The 12,529-nt window shown below is 42.6% G+C and overlaps 1 protein-coding gene and 1 non-coding gene across 2 annotated transcripts; one reads left to right on the top strand and one right to left on the bottom strand.

The window, feature by feature from the left end:
• Positions 1-3,799: 3,799 nt before the first annotated feature.
• LOC111589459 (small nucleolar RNA snoR77) lies at positions 3,800-3,934 on the top strand. The gene has a single exon (XR_004849878.1). It is a non-coding gene; the product is annotated as a small nucleolar RNA snoR77 (small nucleolar RNA).
• A 65-nt stretch (positions 3,935-3,999) lies between these two features.
• On the bottom strand, positions 4,000-5,477 carry LOC100501248 (uncharacterized). Its single transcript, NM_001196020.2, has one exon. It carries the CDS (start codon positions 5,387-5,389, stop codon positions 5,090-5,092), a length of 300 nt encoding a protein of 99 aa, NP_001182949.1. The 5' UTR covers positions 5,390-5,477; the 3' UTR covers positions 4,000-5,089.
• Positions 5,478-12,529: the final 7,052 nt, after the last annotated feature.

Genomic DNA, 12,529 nt, shown 5'->3' with positions numbered 1-12,529 from the left:
TATGTCTGAGTTGGCTCCTCGCCCCTTATCATCGCGAACCGTCCAAGCTCGCCTTCCACCAACTCCGTTTTGGTGAGCAAGGTAACGTCATTCCCTTCATGAGAGATCTTGAGGGTGTCCCATATCTGCTTGGCGTTATCCAAGCCGCTCACTTTGTTATATTCATCCCTGCACAATGAAGCTAGAAGAACAGTGGTAGCTTGTGCATTCTTATGGATTTGCTCATTAATGAATGAAGGGCTATCCGAGCTATCAAATTTCATTCCACTTTCCACAATCTCCCAAATGCTTGGATGGAGAGAAAATAGGTGAGTACGCATTTTGTGACTCCAAAATCCGTAATCCTCTCCATCAAAGTGAGGAGGCTTGCCAAGTGGAATGGGGAGCAAATGAGCATTTGAGCTATATGGAATGCGCGAATAATCAAAAGAAAAGTTTGAGTTAACCGTCTTTTGTTTGTCGTGGTCGTCGTCCTTTTGGGAAGAAGAGGACTCATCGCTGTCATAGTAGACGATCTCCTTGATGCGTCTTGTCTTCTTCTTCTTCCCATCTTTTCGCTTGTGGCCTGAGCCCGAGTCATTGGACTTGTCATCCCTTGGCTCGTTGACGAAGGACTCCTTCTCCTTGTCGTTGATCACGATTCCCTTCCCCTTAGGATCCATCTCTTTGGGCGGTTAGTCCCTTTCTTGAAGAGAACGGCTCTGATACCAATTGAGAGCACCTAGAGGGGGGGGGGGTGAATAGGTGATCCTGTAAAACTTCAAAACTTAAGCCACAAAAACTTATTAGGTGTTAGCACAATTATGGCCAAGTGGCTAGAGAGGAGCCAAAACACAATAACCACAAGAAATCAATCACAGAGATGACACGGTGGTTATCCCGTGGTTCGGCCAAGTACAAAACTTGCCTACTCCACGTTGTGGCGTCCCAACGGACGAGAGTTGCACTCAACTCCTCTCAAGTGATCCAATGATCAACTTGAATACCACGGTGTTCTTGCTTTTCTTTTCTCAATCCCGTTTGCGAGGAATCTCCACAACTTGGAGCCTCTCGCCCTTACAAAAGATGTTCACAGAGAATCACGGAGCAAGGGAGGGAATGAGCAACGCACACAAGACTTCAAAAGATCAGAGCAACACGCACACAAGCAGCAATAAGAGCTCACAACACAACTCAAAGAGTACACAACTCCACAAGAGCTCTATATGCTATCACAATGAATCGAATGCGCTAGATCAATGTCTTGGTGCTTAGAAAGGTTGTAGGAATGCTTGGTGTTCTCCTCCATGCGCCAAGGGGTCCCTTTTATAGCCCCAAGGCAGCTAGGAGCCGTTGGGAACAAATCTGGAAGGCCATCTTTGCCTTCTGTCTCGTGGCGCACCGGACAGTCCGGTGCACACCGGACACTGTCCGGTGCCCGATTTGTTTCCATACACAGCGCATCCGACCGTTGCTGTCTGAGTCAGATCTGCGCACCGTTGGCGCACCGGACATGTCCGGTGCACACCGGACAGTCCGGTGTATCTTTCCGACCGTTGGCTCGGCCACGTGTCGCGCGCCGATCGCGCGGCCGACCGTTGGCCTGGCCGACCGTTGGCTCACCGGACAGTCCGGTGCACACCGGACAGTCCGGTGAATTTTAGTCGAAGTCGCCGGAGAAAAACCCGAGAGCGGCCTCTTCGGCCGAGGCGGCCTGGCGCACCGGACACTGTCCGGTGCACCACCGGACACTGTCCGGTGCACCACCGGACAGTCCGGTGCCCCAGACCGAAACAGCCCCTTGGCTGCACACAGCCAAGTCTTCTCTTCTCTTCTTCTTTCTGTTTCTAACACTTAGACAAATATATTAGTACACAAAACCAATGTACTAAGACTTAGAAACATACCTTTGCTCTAGATTTGCACTTTGTTCATCCATTGCATAAATTCACATTTAAGCACTTGAGTTGGCACTCAATCACCAAAATACTTAGAAATGGCCCAAGGGCACATTTCCCTTTCAACAACATCCAAGGGGTGACAGTGGACAACTACGGACTCACACTGGTAGATTTAAGGAAAGTAGGATATAAAGATGACAGTTGGGTTCTCGTCGAATGTGTTGCACAAGTGTTCTATGTACTCGATCCAGCAAATGACAAGATGCATGTAATTATTTCTTGAAAGCAAAAAATTGTTGGAGTTGAGAATGTGGGAGACGGAGATGAGAATTACAATAAGTATGAAGAGATGTCCGTCTTTAACGGTCCAGAGAGAATCAAGCGTGTGGAAAAGAAAATTGATAAGAACTTAAAGCCATATATGCGAAAAATGGTAGTTCATGAAAAATTGTATGAATCAAATTGTATTTGGCATGTATGATTGACTATGCATTGTGGTTACCAATGAATATAAAATATCTCTAGTTATCTATGTGTACTATTAAAATTCATTTACATACATCGTGGTTTGTACTAACAATAATCATATTTTGGAGCTTTCACTAGCAAAAATTATCAGGTACGTACTTATGTACCTGATAGCTACTTGTTAAAAAAAATACTCCCTCCGTTCCTAAATATATGACGTGGTTAACTGTTTTTGAAAACTTTGACCACTTATTTTATTCAAAATATTTATTCAAAATGTAAAATTTCAAGTCAAGCTCAAACAATCTTAAGTGTTAAAACAAACCATAACAAAATAAATGTTCGAGTCACATTTTTTGAATAAGACGAGTTGTCAAAGTTTTCAAACAAAAGTCAACGATGTCATATTTTTAATCATAATCGGGTTGAAATTTTTTTGATAGAATCTCCATTTTTGGTCAGAAACATTGAGGGGGATAAATGTTCGACTTGTGATAGTTGACTTTCAGTCCTATTGATGTTGTGAAGGAGTTTAAAATAGCTTTGTGGAAGAAGAGCTGCTTTGGACATGCTTTCATGACCAGGATCGTGTTATCAGCATATTGGACTATGGGGAAGTCTTGTCCATATCTTTATTGTAGACTTGTAGTGCTAATCTTAGACTATCTCCAGCAACTTACTCACTCTCATTCCTATATTCAAACTCTACTTTGCAAACAGTGCAACTTATAGTACAAACAATGTTTTTGGTAACCATATAGGCAATCTGCTAGACGCATAATACAAGTCGGGAGGTTAGGGTGTGTACAATCCTGAGACACCAGTTCGGTTTCCTAGGTCTAAAAGACGGCTAAGAGATTGTATGGTACAACCCTTTACCCTAGATCATAAATATAGCTAAAAGAAAGATGTGAAGAGACAAACTATTCGCGAAGAACTCGTCTATTATATTTTTTTCACTTACCCCACTAAAAACCACTCAACATACCTTATGTTAAATGGGATTGTACATGTCCTTATATCTAGGGAATTCAAACACCAGCCCTATACTATTTTTTTATTATTGCTATTGGCCGCTTCTGCGCTGCAATTTTAGGAGATGGGCTCAAATTTTGCCCCAAACATTCTCCCCTTACTAGGCCGAACAAGATAACCCAGCGCGGCCTGACGCTCAAAATGGGCTACACTGATCCATGCCCCCCTGCGGCGAAACATCCGGTTAGGTTTCCCCTCTCCTCCCTCCTATAAAGGCAATCCGCGCGAGAGTACGAGGTGAACATCTCTTCAGCCGCACCGCGGCGTCGCCACTATGGGGATCGTGTGATTTTTCCTCTCGATTCCACTCGCTGCCGGATCCTCGTTTTCTTTTTTTGTTTCGTTTTTTTTCTGCGTCCCGGTCCCCCTTTTGCATCAGTTCAATCTCGTCTCGAAGGAGAGAACATCAACGATTCAGGCAGCCCCTTTGTCCGATTCCAATGGCAATGGAGGTGTTGCGTTGCTCGCAGAACAAACCTTGTGCTCTTCAGATCGGCTGAGTGGGGAGATCTCCCCTCGTTGAGGCCAGTCTAGTAACTCTCAAGAACATCTGTTTCTTCGTCTCTGAATCCTTCTTGTGCTCTTCAATTAAACCCCCCTTTTGCAACCCTCTTTCCCGATGAGTCTCTTATTACGTCAAATTATTTTTGAGATCAAGACAATTTGGAAAATCCAGTGCGGTTATTCGTATGAATCTCATTGGTAGTATTTCCCCCGGAGTACAAAAAAAACTAATTTCTTGTAACACCAAATGCATCAAGAATGCTGAAACTATGAATGCAGTACACGGAAGCTACATTGCTCGTCGAATACTGAAATTTTGAGTGCCATCATCGAATCCGATAGCAGCAATCAGTGTTGACACGGTGGTGGTGCCGGATATGGCAGTGGCCGACGAAGACCATCATGCCGATGGTGCGGCCGTGGTGGTGGTGGCGGCGGCGGCGGGCGCTGTAGCCGTGGTGGACGATGGTGCTTGACGGGGCCAGATTTCGGCGTCGGGGGCGCCCTACCCAGCCTCCCTAGCACAGCAACGGGCCATGTCACGGCGAACAGAACAGCCAGGATGGCGAAGACAGCAAGGAGCTTGACCAGTCTCATGGTGATTGATGGCTGCGAACGATTGCTCCGAGTGATCTGGTTACCTGAATTTATACTAAAACTCAGGTAGGTGACCCAGGGTTTTGTCGGTGGAATCTCAGGTAGGAGGTCCCTTGAGATCTGAACGAACACATGGATGCCACGGCAGGTCAGGTCAACGGATCCGGAGTTCGATACAAAAAAAAATGAGGTCTTTGAGGCGTTCCAGCCACTTCACTGCACAGTCAGAAATTCAATACAACGCGTTCTGGTCCTCTGGTGATTCGGGTGAGCAAGTTCATGAGCTTGTAGCACTAGCATCTTGGAAACAACCGACAAATGCCAGGTCATCTGATAAAAGAAAGGCATAGAAATGTTGAGCAGCCAAGAAGGAAATATTAAAATACGCAACCGATGGTTTTTGGGGCTGAAAGCTCCCAAATACCTGAACCATAACCGACAGAGACATAGAACTTTCAAAAGTTCGTTGAAAACTCACAACTGAGGAACACTACAACAGGTTCACAGGAAATTGGAGGGATGCCAACGCCAACAAACCATTTTCTCACGTCTGTAGACCTAGAGGACTAGAGCTTGCCGGCTGCCTAGACGTACACAGCCTACACCTACGAGCGTGGTGGCGGCGGCGGCGGCTGCGGCTGCGGCTGTGACGGACGAGGTGGAGGAAATGGCCTTATACTCGCCCGTGGATGTGCCGGCCTCGGCGGTGGCGGAGCCGCCACCGGTTTCCTCGACCCAAGAGGCCTCAACGGCGGCACCGGAGCTTCCGACGTCTGATCGTGATCTGAGCCCATCGCGCTGACAGTGGCAGCGCGCCCGGCGCTCCTCTCCTCCGCGCTCGAAGAGAGCAGAGCTAATGCCAGGACCAGAAGAACGCCGGCGACCAGCCTAAACGAGAGTGCCATGTTGTTGGTTGCTCCTCGCTCGACCGGAACTCGTCACGGCTGTCTCTAGATAGCAGCGTAGCGTAGATATCTCGTTGAGGCAGATCAGATTGGCCTGGAGTCACGGGGGGTGCGACAAATGACAAATCTGACTTGTCCCCTTCTTCACTCTCGGCTTCACGGGTTTGCTGTCGGCCTCTGGTCTGCACGAGCTGCTACCTCCTCGATACAGTTATAGTCAGCTTGCCGTTTTCCGGTGGTCGTAGCTTTGGGTGTCATGTGCTCGGCGTCGGCGTGCGTGGAACTGTGGATGGATGCGTAGTAAATACTGTTAAGAAACCAGTTTGGCCCCGAAGGCCCATGTGGCCTATCTAGCCGAAACCCTAACTGTGCACTATATATAGAGGAGGACACTACCATTTGTTGTAACCAGTGAGCAGAATAGATGAATGAGAATAACAGTGTCCCATATATCTTTGTGTCTCCTATGTTTATAAGTTAAGAAGTCTTTAGACTACACTCGGTAGCAAAGGGTTCTTAACACGTTATCAGCACAATTGCTCTTGCAATCTAGAGTTCGCAAAGGTACTAGAGAAAGTTAAAAAATCTAAAGTCCCATGACCACAAATTCATCCTCTCATGGCTGTGCGCAGCCGGCATTTTTACTTGTTCTTTGCTCCAAGTTTCCAATATGCAAGTCGCAAGCCACCCGTCCAAGTGCTGCTCGAGCACGCGGCCACAGCCGCTACGACAATGCCTCTAGGCAAGCACTCAAGACATGCTGCCGCGAGCAGGAAGCAGCCACCGCGATACCGCAGCTGGAAGCAGGCCAAACTACCGCGACACCGTTCTGTAATCTGCATGCAGATGTGGGCCAAGTCGACCTAAAGGCCACGTCGCTGCCGCCGCCGCGGGCGAGCCCGAGCAGCTGCCGCTGGACGCTGGCAAGCGCGCAGGCTCCGTGCCGCCACCGCGGGCGAGCCCGAGCAGCTGCCGCTGGGCGCAGGCAAGCGAGCGAGAGCAGGCCATGCCGCCGCCGCCACGCGACCTCGACAAACAGGAGCGCGGGCGCCCCAGCCATGCTGCTCCGACGATCGGACGCGCTGGCGACGCCGCCTCGCAACCCCGTAGCGCGGCCTCCGTCGCCCCACCACCCGACAAGCAGACGCGTGAGCACGGGTCGCGCAGCTGCCCTGTAGGCGAGCACGGGCGGGGGGCCCGCTGCAGACGCTCCGCGCGTGAGCAGGCAAGCCCGGCCGCCGCCGTTGCTCCACGCGAAAGTGCGCAGGCAGGCCCGGCCGCCGCTGCTCCATGGGAGGGCGAGCGAGCAGGCTAGGCCGCCGCTGCTCCATGGGAGGGCGAGCGAGCAGGCTAGGCCGCCGCCACCACCTCTCTGTCCTCTCCACCGAAAAAGGGGACCGGAGGAAGAAAGAAAAAGGAGAAGGGTTAGTAAACCCTAAAATGACTTAGAATGGGCCTTTTTGGGCTGAAATCTACAGGCTTCACTATGATTTATCTTTTTTTTTACTTTTGGCATATAGATAAAGTTCATGAAATATATGAATATGCTGAAAATGGTAACAAATATTTTTATGCAATATAAAGGAAATGAGATCAGAATTATTTTCTATATATGCATTTGCATATTGTACTATTTATTTAGCATGTTATTATATTTTTTTCTTGAGCATCCAAATTATGAATTTATATTACTATTGTACATTTGTTATGTTTATCCCTATAGTGTAATAGGAAATTACAAGAAGTAATTTTCCTCATTCTATAGATGTATCACATAACAAAAAAAATTTTAAGAAAATGAATGAAGGCCTAGAATACTTGGACATTTACAAGAAGTAAATCCTAAAGCACATTATGGAAAGGCCTAGAATACTTGGACATTTACACGAAGTATTACACGTCGCACTTTGTGCATGTGACATGGAGCACATTACCAAAAAGAACATTACATATTATTGAAGTCCTACATGAAGTAATGGACTTTATTATTCTCAAAAGTATATGCAGCTTTTTTTCCTAAATGTATGGATAATTACATCTAAGATGACCGAAACAACAAGAAATGTTTTTTCGGAAATTATAAATTGCAAAGAAGCACTCATGATTAAACTATAATTGCAAGAAGCATTGTTGATGGCGTAAACGGGTCAAGACATTTTTTTACCATTATGAAAATTGAGGTAATTTTATAGTATTATTTACCTTTACGCAATATTACGAATTTACTAGTGCTATTAATCTTGCATGGATATTGAATTTTATGAGAAGAATACCATATACCATTTTTAGGATTGCAAGTGTTTTGTATATAATTTCAAATATGGAAATATGGGTGATTTTTAAGTATTGTATCCACATGAATACACCATCGTTGCTGACTAGTAGTCGCCGACAAGAAGTTGATCGAGGTGTGGCATATAATTGTTGCTGATTTGAAATCGCCGGCTTTTACGTCGATCAATTAATATGCACAAGTCACATGCGTGGACGTATGGTCGATAACTCCGTTGACCTAGTTGAAAATATTTAACAAGAAGTGTAATACTATCATATAAACAACAATAACCATTTATACGAACCATAGAAGGTCATCTTGTTGTTTTACTATGCACAACCTCTTACCTCATGCATATCCAAATTTAGTCTTATGAATCGCCAAATGAAAGCACACTAACTTGGTTTATACCAAAGTAAGTTTATGGTCGAACATGCAAGTAGTAAGTCATTGACACTATGAATACTCTATCATGAAGAAATACCCCCTTGCCCCTAATCGTATAAAAACCACATGAAGTGCATTGGAGAAGAAAATACCCCAAACAATAGTATTGAAATTAGAATCAATATTTATTTTGAATGATCTTTTATAAATGATCAACATCTCTTGCATCATTTTAGAATTGTGGTTGTAAATATTGTATGAATTAGAAAGCCACGAAGAGTAGACCCATTTTGGCAAATAATTTCCAACTTTTGAAGAGAATGTCACATTTTCTCATCATTATATATGAATCTTTACTTAGTATTTATTTGAAATACAATCGATGTTTGTTTCCACTTTGTATGGAATATTGCATTTACTCGATTATTATGAAGCACAAAAGTAATATAGAAGTGTATGAATCATCTCTTAAATACTATGAAAGTATCCGACTGATATAAAATGTCGAAAGAGATATCGACACAAAAGGAATTTTTAAGAAGAGTGCATCCAAGCGGGCCACGAAGGCTGCCCTCTATAATGTCATTCCTCGAAGTATTTATTTTACATTATATGCATAGAATGAAAAATGTAACATTATATCAGCACTTGAAGAAGCATGATCATACGAAGCATCGTACATGTAGTATACTCCCAAGTTTAAAAGAGATCCATAAGAATTCATTTCAGGAAGAAACAATGAACATCGTACTTTCCCTATGAATTGTTATGAAATATGAATGATTTTCCATATGAATTATTAAGAAAGGTTGAATGTGAAAATCATTTATGAATTTTCCCCTTTTGAATCTCAATGCACACTTGAATTATCAATTTATTATTTGGATAAATAGTTTAGAATCTTATATATCCTCACCCCTTTTTGCATCATAAGAAATTTCATTTATATTCGCAAATAATGAGAAGCAATCAATTTGCAAGACCATCACATTAGTACCCCCTGAATTAAGAAGATCCTTGTGAGCACTTTTGAGCCACTAGGGGAACTAAAAGTGAAATACTCTCTTATAAAAAGTGTAATTTAAAGAATAACCCTTGCCTAGAATGCATCTAGGAGATATCCATGGTCATATAAAATCCTTATTAGGGATTTTAAGAATTTATACGTGTCAAAATATGCTTCATCAAAGTGGTCAAAATAGAGTGCGCTCCTTAGAAAACCACATACCAATGAAGTTGATAACATTGCTCATAAGAATTATGGATATAATGGGTAATCATCACTATGAAGTCTAGCAATGTGAAGAAAGATGCCAAAAGAAATAAGGATACACTTGGAAAATATGGTCGTACTAGAAGAATTACCCTTTTTTCAAGAAAAGGACATGAAGTCCATAATTTCAAAAGAAAAGAAAAGGGGCATATAGTCATATTGCATATGACTAATGCAAATGATCATAAGAACAACTCCCCAACTTCAAATCTATGGTACATGTACTTACCACAATAATGCCCAAGTATCTATTCCACGACATTAGGGGGAGGAAAAGAATACTTGAAATAAGAATGCCGGGAAATCGCTTGAAAAGCCAAAAAGATCCCCGTGCAAGACCCGCACCAATAAGAAAACTAGAAAATCAAGAAGCCGGGAATTCACATAGAATAATCCTGTGCAATACCAATAAGTAAATTGGAATGTCAAGAAGACATTGGAATAAAGTATTGAACTGCCATTTTGTTTTGTGATTTGTAGAGCGTGATCAAGTCGCACTATTGTTTAGTGCACTAGAGAGGACTTAAGTACCATGAATGGTATTTGTCATCCTATTTCGAGGCCTCAAAGAAAAGGATAGGAAATCTAGTTACTCTAATTCCAAGTACTCGGGGACGCCTGGAGAAAAATGGATAAGAGAGCTTATCACAGCCTAGTCACGAAACACCCCAACGAAATAATGGGGAACCAGTTGAGAGCTTGTAACTGGAGAGCAGTCTTCTAGCGACGTGCCTTCAGGATATGAATATACCGGTAAATGAAAAAGAAGAGAAAGCTGAAACAAATTTGAGCTCATCAGCTATTAATAAAGGAACTTGCTACCGTATTGAGAAATATTGGAGTAAAGCAAGATAAAATGCATAAAGCACTCCCATGAATTCTGAAAAGGAATGGTAATACTTGAACAAGAGCAATAGTCATTATGTATCTATCATATAATGCAGACTATCTTGAAAAGATGGCAATCAATGTAGCAAAGATACAATGACCACTAGCAGCTCAAGGTATTGAAGATCTGTTTTTCCTAATCATGGGCATTATCTCCTTTGTAAGTATGTTTATCTCATTGGCAGAAATCAACTTGAAGTTGAATAAGAGGATGATTAAATAAAGGAAAGATCTTGATTTGGACTTTATATATTTATAGGCACATGGAAGTGTCATTGACCATAACCTAAGAAAGGCAAATAAAATTAAGCATAGTGTAACTTCGAAAAGTTACCACAAGTATTGAAAGAATCGTGCAAGAATGCAAACATACTCGAAGTATGAGCATGCCACAGCTTAAGCATATAGCTTGAGGCATGCTTGAATGAATATTTGAAACCTATACTGTTGGGGGCCTTCGGCTTCCGAAGGTCCACAAAAACATGATTTAACAATGTTTCTGGAGTATAATGTGTGAACAGGTATCTTCGGACTTGAATCAGAAAGGGAGAAGCTCAAAAGATACGAAGGTTGACACAGTGCCGAAGCTGTGAAGCAGGAAAGCTTCGGCATGTTCGCAGAAAGGGGAACCGACTTAAAGATGAAAAGGCCATTTAGACCTCGATAGAATGCTATAGAATTATCACCAAATGTAAAGGGCATGTATGTAATTTTGTATGGGTTGTACCCCGTGCCTATAAATAGGTGAACAGTACCCCCGTACTGTTCACGCGGACTTGGCATTTGCTTTTGCGTCACACTTGTATTTTCATTTCCTTCCAAGCCGAAGGTACATTTATAATTCAATATTGTTTCTATTCCTTTATGATGAGTTAATAAAGTTAAATAAGTAATGTTATACGATTATTCACGCTATCTTTTATGTTTCATATGCTTCGTCTTTTACTAATGTATATTATAGTGATGAAGGTTAATCCTTCATGACCTTCGTCCGGGGATCGTTATATCCTAAGGGAAATAATGCTTCGAAGGACGAAGGATCTTAATGTTTAACATTTTCTGTGTTGCCTTGTTCTTAACTCATAGCATTTGAGAACAAGTCCCCAACATTGGCCTTATCATACTGAAAAGGTTCTCAATATAGAAAAGTGCATTATGAAAATATTATTAATTGTTCGATCATTTGTGACCCAGACCTATAAGAACCTAAGGATGAGGGGGAGGAAATACCATGTCGATATAGCAAAGGTAGACACTCTATGTGTCATTGTGTTTGATTGGTAATGGCATTAAGTATAAATAAATACCATGCATATGAATCATGAATATACTCCAATATATCCAAAGGGCTAAGAAATTTTGCATTGAAGATCAAGACATGTACCTAAATATGAATATGAATCCCTTTGTTGTAAATTAAAGTCATATTGAAGTCAGAAAGTGGACCTTTGTGTCAACAGTGACAAACTCATATGGGAACCAAAGTCTAGCATAAAGATTTGTGAAGATGTATACTTTGAATAAGAAACACTCCACGATATAAGTAATGTGGATTAAGGAATCCCACTACCAACTTATGAAGTAAAGAAGCTTGTGTTGCGTAAGTAATGATGGGATATGTGCTATGTATGAAAATCCCATTAATATATGATCAAGAAGGCATATGTTGAACCACGTTAGAGTCTTGCATAATAAGGCACAAGAGCATCTTGTAGATCTCCATTTAAGCATTGCATCCATCATTGAAAGGATGGACTTGAAGCAATTATAAAAGACTTAAAAGTGTGGTTCTCAGGGGGAGAAATTCGCATACTCCTAAATTGAATCTTGAGCATGAAGTTCAAATACCTAATTTAGTCTTAAGATTAAATGAGGAAAAAGGTGATTTGTACTCTTTTCCCCTTATGTGAGTTTTCAATAGAAGTTTCTCACGTATGGTTTTTAATGAGACAAATCATGCAACACAGCAAGCGTGAGCCATGTACTCTTTCTCCAAATTTTTCCCACTGGGTTTTTGTGGAGTTTTGGGACATGTGTATCTCGCGGCAAGAGGGCCAAGGGGGAGTGTTAAGAAACCAGTTTGGGCCCCGAAGGCCCATGTGGCCCATCTAGCCGAAACCCTAACTGTGCACTATATATAGAGGAGGACACTACCATTTGTTGTAACCAGTGAGCAGAATAGATGAATGAGAATAACAGTGTCCCATATATCTTTGTGTCTCCTATGTTTATAAGTTAAGAAGTCTTTGGACTACACTCGGTAGCAAAGGGTTCTTAACAAATACGTGAAAAGAAAAGGACAAATAGACTCGTCTCT

This window comes from Zea mays, chromosome 5, assembly GCF_902167145.1.
Source record: "Zea mays cultivar B73 chromosome 5, Zm-B73-REFERENCE-NAM-5.0, whole genome shotgun sequence".
Lineage (NCBI taxonomy): Eukaryota > Viridiplantae > Streptophyta > Magnoliopsida > Poales > Poaceae > Zea > Zea mays.
The sequence above is the reverse complement of the archived record's forward strand: the minus strand, read 5'-3'. Positions and strand labels throughout refer to the sequence as shown.

Coding starts and splice junctions, on each gene's coding strand:
- LOC100501248 (NM_001196020.2), bottom strand. CDS start 5,389: ATGGCACTCTCGTTTAGGCTGGTCGCCGGCGTTCTTCTGGTCCTGGCA.